The sequence below is a fragment of the Ctenopharyngodon idella genome, chromosome 18 (genome assembly GCF_019924925.1).
Source record: "Ctenopharyngodon idella isolate HZGC_01 chromosome 18, HZGC01, whole genome shotgun sequence".
NCBI classification, from domain to species: Eukaryota; Metazoa; Chordata; class Actinopteri; order Cypriniformes; family Xenocyprididae; genus Ctenopharyngodon; species Ctenopharyngodon idella.
In genome coordinates, this window is record NC_067237.1 from 19463465 (window position 1) to 19479257 (window position 15793).

A 15793-nucleotide genomic window follows, 5' to 3' on the forward strand; every position below is an offset into this window, starting at 1 on the left:
GAAAAATAAATCCCTTCCACCCCCCCTTTCACATCACACATCAGTGTATATAGGCCTTTTTTCAAATTATAAATGGTTTGCTAGAACTTATGTGTATTTAAATGTCTGAAACATATAATAAACATTATGTGGTTGAAAACAATGAACAGTTGTGATATATGACAAGCGCTCGCTGAACGAGTCCCTCTCTGGCCCAGTGCCAGCCAAAGCAGCGCTAATCTTACCGGTTTGATAATATGCTCCAGGGACCAGAGAGCGATCACAACTCTGATATTTGGGTTTAGAAGGTATAGGCCATAAAGTCTTTACAAGTCAGAGGGCTCAAGTCCAAGTCAAGTTGCGAGTCGCTGTCAAAGTCTAAGTCGAGTCACAAGCCTTCTTTGATTATGTCGAGTCAAGACACAGCTCAAGTAAAGCCTAATTTTATCCCATCTGACAAACCTGATAATCTGGACAGCTGTTTATGTAGTAAACCATTTCTATTTTTATGACATACAGGAAGTGACATCTGATGCCATCGTCACATGTGGCTCACGTACCGGGAGAGCACAGAATTGGCCGTTGGCTGAATAGAGATTATTTATGAACTTGTTAACATTTGCCATCAATTTATTTATTCTTTGGGCAGAGGATGAAAGTTTCCTACTTTATGATGATGCGAACCATTTAGCCTTTCAATTTTTTTCATATTTGACACTAGAGGACACTTTGTCCCAGTTCCTTCCAAGAAATACCCTCCAAATGATTTGTTTTTATATTACAAATCATATAAAGTCATAGTGTATCAGTCATTTTAGCTGGCTGTTAGAGATCAACCCACCAACAAAACACCATAGATCTTAAAAATCTTAAAAAAATACCAAACAAATATATAAATTCAGTCTAAATTAGAGAGCGATCACAACTCTGATATTTGGGTTTAGAAGGTATAGGCCATAAAGTCTTTACAAATTAGACAAGTTAAAACGTGTTTTACCATTAGTTCTATCTGAATGATTAACTCTTCATTGGGGTCATTAATTTTAGGATTTGGGGATTGTAGATCATTTATCACAGTTGAGGACGAGTATTGAGATGATGTGACTCCTGCATTAACCCAACAGTAGAAAGAAAGGGAAATATGTATTATATCTCTGCGATGACAGAGAGACCTTCAGCGTCCTACTTCAGCTCCTCACGTGCCTCGGAAGCATTTATCCTCTTCCTGTCAAAACTTGAAATTAATGAGATCACATTGCCATTGGTCAACTGGGACGTCACTCCAGTGTTCCCAATGCTAGGAAGGCTAATGGTGCTTGGTGAGCGAGCCTCCCACACCAATATGGCTGAAGCCACAGCCTTGACTAGTGCAGGACACATTCCAACCCCAGCATATGGACAGTAGCAGGAGGAGTTTGACCTTGTAAACATATCTCTTGTCAGAGCTGAGATAGAATGCACTAAGTCTTCATTTAGTATCTGATGGTGCATGGTGAAACACTGTAGCCAATGCAAAATACAGCAAACACATGAAGTTTGTGAACTTTTCTAAAGGGAAATCAGCTTTTTGTGGTGGTTGTTGATGTATTAATACTAGATTATACAAAATGTCCTTTTGAGGCTCCATATTTTCTGCATGTGAATATAGGTTAAACTTTGTTGTACTTTGTTGCCATTTGTTGTTCATAGGTATCATCTTAGATGTCATATACTGCTTAAACAGTGACATAAATCTCTTTATCAGACATAAACATCAAGTGTTTTGTGCCTTTAGGTCTGGTGCTGATAAACCACAGTCATCAATGATTCAGCAGTTCTTCAGAAGTAGTTTATCTCCCCATGTTGTGTTATTATGATTTTTGAGACGCTGTTTAAACAAGCAGCAGTTTTCCCGTTTGGGATGTGAATCTTTCCTTTGGGAGTCCAAGGCCTGTCATGCTCCAGATGGAAAAGTAGCCTTGTTTTTGTCTTCTTTTTATTCAGGGACTGTCAGCTAATGCCGTGCTCTCTTGTTGTCTATATTAGAGCAAAGCATCCTTGCTGTTTTGGCAGTTGTACAGTAAATTGGCCTGCAGTATCACTCTTAGAGCTTGATGCCAAATTACAGTGTTGGCTCAATTTTAAAGCTTTTTAAAGTTTTGTTTTAAAGCACAAATAGACACGATGATCTGCAGAAGCATTATTGCCTTACAATATATATACGGACCATCTACAGATGTACTAGATCCATCTTTTTGGGATAGTTCAACAAAGAATAACAATTTTGTCATCATTTACTCACCCTCAAGTTGTTCTAAACCTGCATGAAGTTCTTTCTTTGTTGAACATAAAGGAAAATATTTTGTGTGAATGTTGGTAACCAAACAGTTGCTGGTCCCCATTGATTTCCATAGTATAGAAAGAAAATAAATAAATACTGGAAACTGCTTGGTTACCACCATTCTTCAAAATATCTTCATTTGAAGAAATTAATACAGATTTGGAACAACTTGAGTAAATTATGACAGAAATTTTATTTTTGTGTGAACTATTCATTTAAGTTTACATCATTCAAAACTTGGAGTTACACAATTAAAACTTAATAATTACAAATTTAACATACTTGTGGCATGTATGTTTTAGACATTCATTGTCTGTTGAAAGCCAGACTGTTTTTCTACTTCCTCAAATACTGATTTTACACCACATCCCATTTGTTAGCCCTTTACTGTTGGCAGTTCATAACAATAAAGTATACACATTTGACGTTGATATTAAATCCTAAACCTAAATGGGAATTGAAATTGGATTAGCTTTGTGGTTGTGCTTAAAAGGCTCGTCTACATAGCCAGAGTAATGGAAACCACTTAAGTGTTTTCCTACTGACATATTGGGCTGATGACAGGGTTGGGTTCTGTGCCTGTAACTATAGATCACATATCAAGTGCAAAGCTATTCAACTTATTTACAGTCCATTTCATTTGCCTGGCAGACAAACTCCACGTATGCCTTTACGTTTCTTATCTAAATGGGAGCAAATGAGGTCATCTTAGCAGGAGGCTGGAAATTTTACATTTTATGGCATTAAGTTGAAAATGCGTTCTCAGAACAGTGCTTTATGGAACGGAACTGATGAATGATGATGGGTGATTATTGCAAACAACTGTTTTCCGAACTTTGCAACCTAACATATAAATGGAAAATGATGCATACTCCATTGTCTAATAAGTGATATCACCATTTCCAGGAAGTACTCATTTATTGCCATATCATCCTTACATCCTACTGAGAAGACAGGCTTACGTCAGTAGGGTTGTCCATGTTGGTTCAGGCTGTTTTTTTTTTGTTTTTTTTTTCACCAACAATTGCCCCAGTTTCTTGTGATATTGGCTGACCAAGTATTGATTAGTTGCTAACACTAGAATACAAAACGCAACATATTACAGTGACCAGTAATAGAAGTCTTTTAAACAGGGCAGTTTTCTACAAACTTAGACCCAAACATGCTCACCTTAACGATTAAAGCTGATTAAACACAGACATAGAGCCCTGCTGAGCAGTGAGTAAATATTGTGTAAATCTGTGTCCCTTAGGGCTACATATTCTCATTCATGCGGCAATTCTTGGCACAGTCCAAATCTTACTGATGATTTTCAGTGATATAACCCCACACGGAGAGTTTACCATACAGGTAGGAGACTGTTGGTTTGAACTCCCACGTCTCCTGGTGCTATCAAGCGTGACATAATGCGGCTCTTTCACGCTGTATTGTGGGTTTAGCGTAGCATGAAGAGGATGTTTGCTTCATTTAGAAATAGAGAAACACTTGTAAAATTGATTCTATACACATGGTCTTGATTAAGTCAAAGATTTTTGTCAGTTTTAAAGGGCTTTTGGGCACTTTTCGCTTTTTAGTCTCTCAGCTGGGAAACCAACTTTAACAAGCTTCGGCTACTTAAACCAGCCAAGACCGGCAAACTAGCTCAGGCTGGCTTAAGATGCAATTTTTTTTGCAGCAGGGTCAGTTCTAATTAAACTGTATATTAAATACTGGGTAACACTTTACAATAAGGTTCATTAGTTAACATTAGTTATCATGAACTAATAATGAACTGCACTTCTACAGCATTTAATAATCTTTGTTAATGTTAATTTTTAACATTTACTAATACATTATTAAAATCTTGTTAACATTAGTTAATGCACTGTGAACAAACATGAACAATGAACAACTGTATTTTCATTAACTATCATTAACGTAAATACAGTAACAAATGTATTGCTCATGGTTAGTTCATGTTAGTTAATACATGTTTAACTAATGAACCTTATTGTAAAGTGTTACCAAAGACTGCAAAAAAATGAATATTCTGAATACTGTTTACACCTGGTATTAAGATGCGTTTTGGTCGATCGGATCACAAGTGGACGACGCTAAATACAGGTGTAAACGGAGTCTAAAAAGTTTTGTGCTTGTCCACTTTCGACCACTTCCAGAGGTAGTCGAAAACGCATTCGACTGGATTGCTTTCGTAGTGTAAACGAAAAATGTACCAAGCACAATGTTCTCTCACCATTCCTGATACGCCCTCACAGTGCTCGGCATGGTCTTGTGGCTTTCAGAGTAGAAACGAAAGCTGCTGCTCTTCGTATGTTTTTCCGTTGTCTCTGGGCGCGTTCATACGTAAATTGAAAGATCGAAAAAACCCATACATTTACGTGCCCATGGCCCATGGCCCATGGCGCTCCCCTTGAAGAAATCAGGACAGAAGTGGTTGAAAGTGGACAAAAGAGACGGATTAAAACACTAGGTGTAAATGGGAATGTGTCTCCCTCGTCTACTTGTGATCCGATCGACCAAAACGCATCTTAATACCAGGTGGAAACAGGCCTCTTTTTAAAGTTGTAAATAAAACAAAGATTACTGGGGTACATTTTAAGGCCAGTTCTCTCTGCACCAACAGACGCCGACAAAACTCATTGGTGTGTTACCTCTGTCGTTATCTGTTGCCGCTGGTCGACTCTTGTTTTCAGCAATTGAACATGTTGAGTTGGTTTTGTTGGATCGTGGAATGTCAGAAAAGTGACGTATTGTAATTGTTTGTCCGCGCTGGCCTGACAAGAAAATATTATTCCAGTTTGTCTACTACAAAATTTCACGTTTGATTCAATGTGTTACATGCCGTTTCTTTGTAATTGTTTATTCCAACCTTTAATATGCACTAGCAATGTCTGAGTGAAAATGGTTTCTACACCAAATTTTTTTTCAGTGTATAAGCTGTTTTGATGAAACAGTTTCCACCAGTAATAAAATGTTTTATCACATTTTAATGTGACTATTCTTGCGTCTTGTTTGTTACAGATTGCTGAGAAGCCTGTGTGACAGTCTATACAAGCACATGGAGACCGTTTTGGGCCGTATCATCGTCCTTGAGGACTTGTTTCTTGGTGGAAATCCACAATTGTGAGGCCCTGCGAAGGTGACCACCGGTCTTAACATCAATACACGGCTCTCCTTTTCAGGAGTTTAAGGAGAAGAAGAAAAATAAACAAGCAAGGGAAAAGATCTTCATGAGCGCCAGAAAATCCAGAGACAGAACACACTGAGACACAAGGAGCAAAATGTGGACACTAAACATGACACGTGTCTCTTTCCTGTTCCTCCTGGTTGGATGGGGTCAAGCAGCAGAAGACGACGTCACCCCTCGCCTCAGTTTCTCTTACAGTAAGTGCATGCACAACTCACTGTGTCATTTACTGAAAGTGTATAAAAGAGCCGACTGGCACGAGACTATAAATAAAAGCCGGTGTGGAGTCGACTTAAGAGGGCTACGGGCTGGAAACCCTGTCATCTCCCATAGACAGTAACACTTGCTGAAGTGTTGATAAACAGAAAGCAGATATCAAGGGCTGATTGGTTCATGCTGGCCTCCGGCGTGTTTGTATGGAGGTGGATTACCGCGTTTACATAACCGCTATGCCACCGCGAACATAATGTGCAACATACACGTGCATCTCCACGTCAGTCATCGAAGAATAACAAAGCGTCTATTTAAAATTTCTGAGCCGTCTCATTATTCTCCAACAGCATAATATGTCCCCTCTCTTTCAACATCTGTCATGTTAAAGACAAACCACTTCCTCTCGCGTGAATCGCAGGCACTTTTGGGTGCGTCCATTCATGTTTTTGCAGGCTAAAGTGAATTGTAAAGAGAAGAGGCACAATGAGTTTGTAAACACTGCACTATGGCTTTATTAAGTTACTATGGCACTATTGATGGTTTTCATCACTAAGGTACAAAGTCTTTTGTGATGGAGAATGTTGACGCCTTTTAAGACAAAAGTGTGGTTTTGTTCAAGCAGTGGCGTGCGACACGTGGTTGTTTTTCATTTAATATATACAGTTGCTCGCTGCGTAGTCAGAAGTGTAAATGACACTATTTGTTGTTTCCAAGTCCACAAATCCTTTTGTGCCGAGACAAAGAGGTCATGGGTCTTTATGTTGGATGAAGATTTCAGATTCATGACAACCTATATTCACACCCACCTTTCCTCATTTATTTCTCACCTTCATTTAAACTGGCTCAGGTTGTGATGGGGGGTTATACTAAACCTGCCTGAACATGCCGACTGCCTCTTTTGAGGGTCTACCTGCATGGAGGTCTTGTTCACCTGCCAACATATATAAGGAACATCCCATCATTCTCTTCTCTTCTCTTCTCTTCTCTTCTCTTCTCTTCTCTTCTCTTCTCTTCTCTTCTCTTCTCTTCTCTTCTGTTTTTCCTTGTCTTTTCTTCCTTTCTCATTTTGTTGTCTTCTCATCTTGACTCTTCTTGCCTCGTAAAACCGAACAGTAAAATTAATTAAATGAAATGAGTTTGTTTCACTCAAATAATAATGAAAGTTCATTGTACTTAATAGAAAAAAGTTGTATGAACTCAAAATTTGATTGTAGTATGTTATGTTGGGATTTCTGTTCTGTTATGTTAGTTTTGTAGGGTGGAGAGTTGGTGGAGAGTAGAGCCTGTGGTTAGGTTGAGGATAGGCGGCAAAACTTTTAAGACCACTGTATGTTGTTTGATAATATACATGCAAGTATATAATGACAGTCTCTTTGATAGTTATAATAGCATGTGTTATTTGCTATCTAACATTTAACCAAGATCTGAATGTGATGTTTATGTAAATTAACTGTATGTAATTAACATAATGATGAGTTGGGCGAGGCTGAGGACTGTGAGAGCGAAGGGATGCCGGTGACGTGATTATTAAAGGGTTAGCTCACCCAAAAATGAAAATTATGTCATTAATTACTCACCCTCATGTCGTTCCACACCTGTAAGACCTTCGTTCATCTTTGGAACACAAATTAAGATATTTTTGATAAAATCCGATGGCTCGTGAGGCCTGCATTGAGAGCAAGTTAATTTAGACTTTCAAGTGCCCAGAAAGCTACTAAAAACATATTTAAAACAGTTCGTGACTATAGTTGCTCAACCCTAATGTTATGAAGCAACGAGAATACTTTTTGTGCGCCAAAAAACAAAAAAACAAAATAACAAATTTATTCAACAATATCTAGTGATGGGCAATTTCAAAACACTGCTTCATGAAGCTTCAAAGCTTTACAAATCTTTTGTTTCGAATCAGTGGTTAGGAGCGTGTATCAAACGATCTCAAACTGCCAAAGTCACGTGATTTCAGTAAACGAGGCTTCATTACGGCACAAGTGTTTCGAAATTTCAATGAATCAAGTGACTTTGGCAGTTTGATACGCGCTCCGAACCACTGATTCGAAACAAAAGATTTGTGAAGCTTTAGAGCTTCATGAAGCAGTGTTTTGAAATTGCCCATCACTAGATAATGTTGAATAAAGTCATTATTTTGTTTTTTTGCTGCACAAAAAATATTCTCATCGCTTCATAAGATTAAGGTTGAACCATTGTAGTCACATGAACTGTTTTAAATATGTTTAGTACCTTTATGGGTGTTTGAAAGTCTAAGTTAACTTGTTCTCAATGCAGGCCACATGAGCCATCAGATTTTATCAAAAATATCTTAATTTGTGTTCTGAAGATGAACGAAGGTCTTACGGGTGTGGAACGACATGAGGGTGAGTAATTAATGACAGTATTTTCATTTTTGGGTGAACTAACCCTTTAATGAGAGACACCTTGTTCCGCTTCCACAGCTCTCAGCCCCGCCCTGCCCCACTTGTCACAAAAATTTTAAGTTCTACTAACTTAAAAAAATGAGTTTGTTCACTTAAATGTTTTGAGGTAATAAGTTTCCTCAAATGTTTTCAGTATTCTGAACTTATTGAGTTTTACAGTGTTCTTATCTCTTTATGTCTCTTCTTGCCTCTTAACTTTTCCTCTGGTCTTGTTTTGTCTCATCTCGTCTCTCTTTACTTGTCCACTCATCTTGTCTTGTCTCTCGATCTCTTTTTCATGTTTTTTCTTTTCCTTTTCTCTTCTTGTCTCATTTGTCATCCCTCTGTTCTTTCTACTGACCAGCACTTCTTGTTGCACTTTGTTCCTTCTGTTCTTCTCTGTTTGTTCGTTTTGTCCTCAGGATCATGCTGTATTGTAAGAAAGAATGCAGCTGTTCTTTTCACTGGTGTTTCTCATCCACAAGGAATCCTGCTCATTCTCTCTCTTTGAGTGTGTTCCGGTGTCTGTATACATTGTCAGTCACATTAATGGCAAATGTCATGCAGGTAAACCTGAACGAACAGAAAGTGTCCAGGGCTGAATTCACTAAACATTTTAGCACATTACCCTGTGTCTTATTCACTAACCATGTCAAGTTTAACCAGCCGCTTAAATGTGCTAAATTAAGTGTAATGTGTATGCAAAAACGTAACTTGTGTTCAGCACAGATTTACCTGATTAGCACAATTTCTTAAGTGAATTGAACATATGCCGACAGTGTGTCCAAATAAACACTGCTGTCAGAGAGTGCAGTTTATTCTTAGTGAATCAGTATTTTTGTAGTAGATTTCTATATTTGGCTCACACTTATAATAAACAAATGCTTCTGTACTGTTTAAATGGCTCAAATTACTGCCAATGAACTGTTCAGTGTGTGCAGCACTAGTTAAATTAAACTCAGGAAACTGCTGTGGTCACACTGACTCCAGCTCACTCGTGAAAAGTCTCTGAAGTCTCGAAACCTGTACAGTGATGTAAAACACACTCCGATAAGGAGAACAGCACACATTTCACTAAAGGAAAAGAACCAGGCTGTCTCTCCATCCCAGTGGTGCAAACGTTCTCCTCCCTTTGCTGGTTCCCACCTTCCCTCCATTCTAATAAAGAAGCTAATATGGCATGAATAATGAATGTGGATGTGTGTTTGTGTGTGTTACGGTGTGAACGCTGGTCTGCTTCTCATTATGTGCCTATTAAGAAGGATCACGGGTTGTAGGAGGAGAAACTACATCTGCTCAGCCTCGCTTCTTTTGTTCCTCTCTTTGATACACACTATGCTGCAGTGCTTAAAGCGCATTAGAAAGCTATTTAAAAAGACACCTATAAGCGGTTTACACTAGAGCTCTCTGCTTATCCAGCCATTTTCTCCTGGTAAAGCTAGGAAATGCTTTTACAGAAGGAATTTCGAGGTTGCTAACTGCTGTTTATGAATGAAGGTTACTAACCTTGGTTTATGTACTTGTGTAATACTTGATTTATCACCGTAGCCTAAAATCGAAATGACTGCATAGTGTGATCCACAGTATAATATATCATGCACATGGTATGGGGATCAAGCTTTGTGCAGTGTTTGATTCTTTAGAGGATTGTGGCTGGAGGTGATCAGACATGCCTGAAGCAGCAAAGACCTGCTCTATGTTTTACCCATGGAAGGCTTTCAAAACGTGCATCAAGTGTAAAAAGTCCATTCATATCCAACCACATGCATCACATACAGCACATTGAAACAGGAGAGGAAGGAATGTCTCTTGTTTACTTGCTTAGAAGTGCTGTTTTTTACCCTACAAACAAAGTAAGGGGTGGTTTAAACCTTTTCTAATCCGTTCAACGGGACGTGTAAACACTTGATCAGATCGGAAACTGAAACTGAGTAATGCGCATGCACGGAACGAGCTGTCGTTATTGTTGAATAAAGTGTCATAAATGACTGTCGTGTCATTTTAAAATTCTCCTTCCACTCATCATCTGTGAAGTGGAGCAGGACAACGTCCCACTAGTATTTACTGTATATTCGTGCAGTGTGCACATTTCAAAAAATCAATTCCGATTTGAAGCTTGTGACATATAAACGCGCACATCAACCTGATCACTTTATTTAGTGTTCATGTAAACACTACATTCGGATTCATCAATCAGAATGAATTCATTCCTATTGAAACAAATTAACATTCAAATTAACATGTCAGTTTAGTGTGGTTACAGGCACAATATGTAATTTTTCGCCGCTAGAGGTCACTTATTCAAAACAATGGCGTAGCTTGATGACGCCTTGATTTCGTGGAAACATGGGAGGTGTTGTCTTCACGTCTACAGTCGGTAGAAAAGAATCCAATGGGATTTGGGCAGAAATCATATTTATGGATGAGATTTTTAACATTACTGTAGTATGAAGCAGAGCAGGAGCGAGTGCTCTGCAAGCAGAAACGAGGTCGCTGGAGCGATTGCTAATGAGAGACAAGCGCGACACACAGCTCGAGAGCAGCAGAACTTTTCTTATGCCGCAGTTGCTGCTTCCGCTTCTTCCAGTCAAGCGTATGTGGGGTAAAGCAGCGCTGTTTTATCATATTAGATACATTTGTGTGTTGAAAGTTGTTATAGCGAGTTTCTGTGTGTTCCCTCGGTGGCTACTATGAGACACTTGTTGCACACTGCAGTAAGCTAGATCGATATTAGCCATGGTAAAACATGGTACTCGAGGTAAATCAAGAAAACAAGATTTAAACCAGGACTTGCTGTGTTGAGCTATATAACATGATTAGTTTTCTGTCGATGAATGTATCCAAACAGTTGCGCACCTGTCTAATAAAAACATATAATATATTAAAGCGTCTTTGGTGTTTCAATGGTTTATACAAAATAAAAACCGAGGGTAACGCTGTCATTGATAGGCGACGTACGGACACGGTCCGTGTCCTGGTTAAAATTGCTTATTTCTCTGGATTTAAACATTCTTGGAACCATCTGAGATAATGTAAGTACACAAGTCAACAAAATATATAACATTGTTCTAGTGGATTTTCGGATATTTTAATCCAAAGATCTTACATATTGTGCCTTTAATTTAAAAATACAATAAAAGGAAATGCAAGAAATATTCCTATCATCAGAGCAATTCAAGCAAACAATGCAGAATTTTAATTCAAATTGAAGTAGAATTCAAATGAATTATAATGTAAAGAAAATAATCTAGGACGGACATATAGATACTTTGGCATATAATGTAATTCATTTGATTGACAGCCCTGTTTTTTATGTTAATCAATGCTATGCTGTCCAGACTTCAGCAACTTCAGTCTCAATATGACATGGAGGAATTTTACAGACTGCTGTGTGAGCTGCAAAATAGACGCCACTCATTTTCATTGCGCTTCCAGTGTGATTGAATTGATCTTGGCACGACTGGAGTATATTAGAGCCATATCGTGAAATGCTGCTAAGATCTACTGATAAATCAAATCTGTCAGACAAAAACAACCACACAGGCTCCTACATCAACAAATATAAGTGTTTGTGTTTCCTTGATCATTGATCATCAACTGCATCTAGCATTTATTTTTATTTGTTTATTGGCACTTGCTTCATGTTACCATGGTGTCCCAAAAAGCCATCCTGAAACTGGACCATCCTGTATAGTTTGATATATAATTATATCTAGTGACTTTTGCAAACTGCAGGTTTGTGTAAATGCAAAAGTTGTTTTGTTGTTTCATAGGGAAGATTAATCAGCCTCTATTTCCCAGTAAAAGTTACCACACGACTCATGAAAACCCTAATTACACCTTTCTTTGCAGCTTTCGAACCCTTTCTGCCTTGTGAATTCATTTAACACACATTTTTTGATCAAACCTTTAACTGCAGCACTTGGCGTCACGCACATTCATCCTCTTTCGTTTAGTTTTAGAGGCCCCCTCGGTTTGAACCAGGAGTGTTTATATGGGTTCTACTCGCCAAACTCATGTTTGACCTACCCAGAATTCCAGCGGTCACCATGGTGTCGGTGCAAGCTGCCACTTCTGTACTTCTCATGCTAACAAGAGAGACGTTGTGCCAGCTCACTAAACAAACACTAACCTCTCTCCTGAACGTCTCAGCGGATTTTACTTGATGTCTTAATGTTTTCTTTCTTTTCCTTTCTTGTCCTTCCCATGACTCCAAACTATTATATCATCTCTTTTTCAATATTTCATGGTGAGTTTCTAACTTTGGAACAGGGAGACCCGGCCACGCACGCAGGTGGAAGAGAACAGAATGTTTCTGAAGTGTAAACCGAGTCTTGCGTCATTCCTTTCTCCTCCTCTGGAGAAGCTCAACAGTCATTTCTCATCAACGCAGGGCATTAATGAAAACAGAGCAGTGTGAGAAGGAGCTGTATGTTTCCCTTTTGGGAAAGCGGTTTGTCCTTAAAGGGGAAAGACACTAAGAGTTCACTGTAAAAGAGCCTACAGTTTCCCAGGAGCACTTTGCTGACCACTTCCTTTGGAAGGAAGGGAGCATTTGGGAACAATGTCAAATGTAATTTTATATAAGATTTAATCGAATATTATGCTATGAATTCTGTATTCACACAGATTTTTTTGAAAGAAGTCTCTTATGCTTATTAAGGCTGTATTTGTTTGATTAAAAATACAGTAAAAACAGCCCCCCCCCCCCCCCCCCCCCCCCCAGTACATTTAAACTATATATATATAATTATTTAAATGTACTGTATTACGGTTTGCACAACTCCACATACAGATCGACTGGTCAGTGGATCAATGTTAATTAATGTAAATGACTCCCAGTACCCTGTGTAGCATCAGCTGTCTTTCTGGCAAATCCAGCAATGCTTTAATGAAGTATGTGCGAGTGAACAGAACGTCCACACAGCTGTTTTTGCCAGATTCATGTGGTTTGCATTGTCATAAAACAGTGCAAAAACAGTCATGTTCCTTTCGCTTTTAGTTTCTGTCAACCTTCAGGCAACAATTTCTGGGTGGTTAGCAAGAATTTTAGCTTGAACATATATGAGTGTGGTATAAATTATCTCAGATGCCTTCAGGACCAGTACAGTTTGCTTATAATGTACTTTGTGAACGCAAACCACTCCAGTTTCACTTTTCTGCAATCTTAAGATGTTACAGTTACTCTTAAAACTAATATCACATATCTACAGTGGGATGCACTTTGTAAACACAATAATTTTCTTTCTGCTGTCACTATGTATATAACGACTGTCGAAAGTTGACCAGCCCCTGCTTTTATATGTGTGTTACAGGCACTATTAGACTTTTACAGGCTCTACTTAGATAACAGTGCAAACGTTAGTTTCAAACAAGGTATTAAGATTCATCTCTGGTCTAAATTTATTCTGTTTGGAGTCTAACAAAGCCCAATAAAAAGAGAAGAAAAAGATTTTGAAAGAGTGTTGCAGGAAGATCCCACTGGGGATCTGTAGGCTGTTAGATGAAATTGAGATGTTTCTGTTTCGGATGCACTTAGCAAACCTCAGCGGTTCAACACAACCCTTTATTTGTTTTGTATATTGACCTTGGTGTTTTTTGTACTTAATACCCTTTAATACTTATATTAAAGGGTTGGTTCACCCAAAAATGAAATTTCTGTCATTAATTACCCTCATGTCGTACTTTTTGCATAAAAAGTATTCTCGTCACTTCATAACATTAAGGTTGAACCACTGTAGTCACATGGACTATTTTAACGATGTCTTTAATACCTTTCTGGACCTTGAATGACGGTAATTATGTTGCTTTCTATGGGAAATAAAAAACCTCTTGAATTTCATCAAAAATATCTTAATTTGTGTTCGAAGATGAAAGGTCTTACCGGTCTGGAATGACAAAAGAATGAGTAATTAATGACAGAAATTTCATTTTTGGGTGAACAAGTAGTGTGAACACTTGAAGTATGTCAGAAATAGAACGGGGTATCAGTTTACTGTCGGGAATTTGTCATGTTGCGTCGCGCTGCATCCAGTGTAGACAGCATCACTGATTATAATGGGTTCTGTCTGCTTTTATCGCATCACTCGCATTTGGTGTAGACATGGTGTAAGTTTATGATTATGGCTGTGAAGATCCAGCTTCCATAGCTCGTCTGTTCACCTTGACCCATGAATAATCGTCCTTTTTTGCCATCACCATAAAGTGCAGTATTTAAAATGTATAGCGTATAAGCTTCTTAGAAAAAACAGATCTTGATGTTCCTGTAAAACTTGTCATCATAATTCTTAAGCACCGTTTACAACAAAATAATTGAAGAGGGTTTTTTCCAGATTGTTTTTCCCAACATCAAAAGCAGCATCAGCAGTCAGCACTTTGTCATTAAGACAACAGGGGGCATGTCATTCTCCTGACACCTGGAGATGACATTATTCTCCTTCACCGCATACATTGTTTACTTGGCGCTCGAGAAGGAGAGAAATAATGCAGGCACAACTGGTTTAGTGAGATTAAACACAGATTTGTCTGCTTCGCTGTTTAAAGTCGGCATGAAACGGAAGTTGCTATAGTTTTTCTTCCTTATTGTGACACATATCTGAGTGAAACGGCTTCTTTAACAAGAACAAATGTAGGGCAGGACTTGATTTTGTACAATGGCAATTGATTGGATGGTTGTGGTTTGCTATTGCTGTGATCTCATGTGAGTGACAGGTTGCCCCGCCCTCACACCAGTAAACACGTCATTAGAGAAGAGATGTCATTGCCAGAGGGAGGGGAATTTATTTTGATTAAAGATTTTTAATCGCACATGATTTTAGAAAAAAATATGATGTGCATGGATAAATCATATATTGTCGCTGTCTGTCGGGCGGAAACCTTGTATGTCCAATACCGCTACTTTTCATGAAATGGAAAAAAACCTCTATTTTTTAAATAATAAATAAAACACTGCATTGCCAAAGTTGATATTGGGGCTTTACATGTTCAGACACTTGCATGTGTCATTATATTATTTTATCATTTTACCAAATTCAAGCTCAAAAGGTTTTTGACCAGAGAATTTCAGACAAACGTGTTTTGTCTGTCATTAGAATAGCTGCATCTGAGGCAGCAAGTGCATCACATTACGTTTTAATCAACTTGCAGGTTATAAAGTTTACTGTAGCTATGTGAGTGCTCAGTTTTTTTCTATCATTTGTCCAAAATCTAATGTTATAAAAGATGAAGTGCTTTGCACGGGCTATTTAAGACGGTATTGACTATGAGTCGATGGCAAATGCTAGACTAAGACACTCCTCTCTGCTTCTCAAACACTTAAAACATTAGCCTATATATATATATATATATATATATATATATAGTGTTTTTTGAGTAAAAAAAGTGCTGTACTTATTCAAAGAACCAGCACTGCATTCACGACAGAGGTGGAGTGAAGTTATGAAGACAGTTTGAGGATCCCATGGCATTACGAGGTTTAGTCACAAGCTCTTTTTAATACTTTTCATTGGTTGAATATTTGCAAAATGCCACAGACAGACGTAAAAGGGTGACTAGTAATGATTTATGGGGGAAAAAAATGACGAAATATGGAGATATGAGGTTTCTGCCCGACAGCGACGACATAATACATTTTGACAATTATACAGTGTGACTAAAAAAAGGGTTGTGTAGGATTCTAATAGG

At 38.2% G+C, this 15793-nt stretch overlaps 1 protein-coding gene across 4 annotated transcripts in view; it reads left to right on the top strand.

The window, feature by feature from the left end:
• Window positions 1-15793, top strand: part of sema4ba (sema domain, immunoglobulin domain (Ig), transmembrane domain (TM) and short cytoplasmic domain, (semaphorin) 4Ba) — an 85731-nt gene that overhangs the window by 41596 nt on the left and 28342 nt on the right. For all 4 annotated transcript variants that reach the window (XM_051870173.1, XM_051870172.1, XM_051870174.1 and 1 more), the window contains exon 2: window positions 5321-5683. In XM_051870173.1, the coding sequence (XP_051726133.1) occupies window positions 5581-5683 (103 nt within the window). In that variant the 5' untranslated portion in view covers window positions 5321-5580. The remainder of the gene's footprint in view (window positions 1-5320; window positions 5684-15793) is intronic.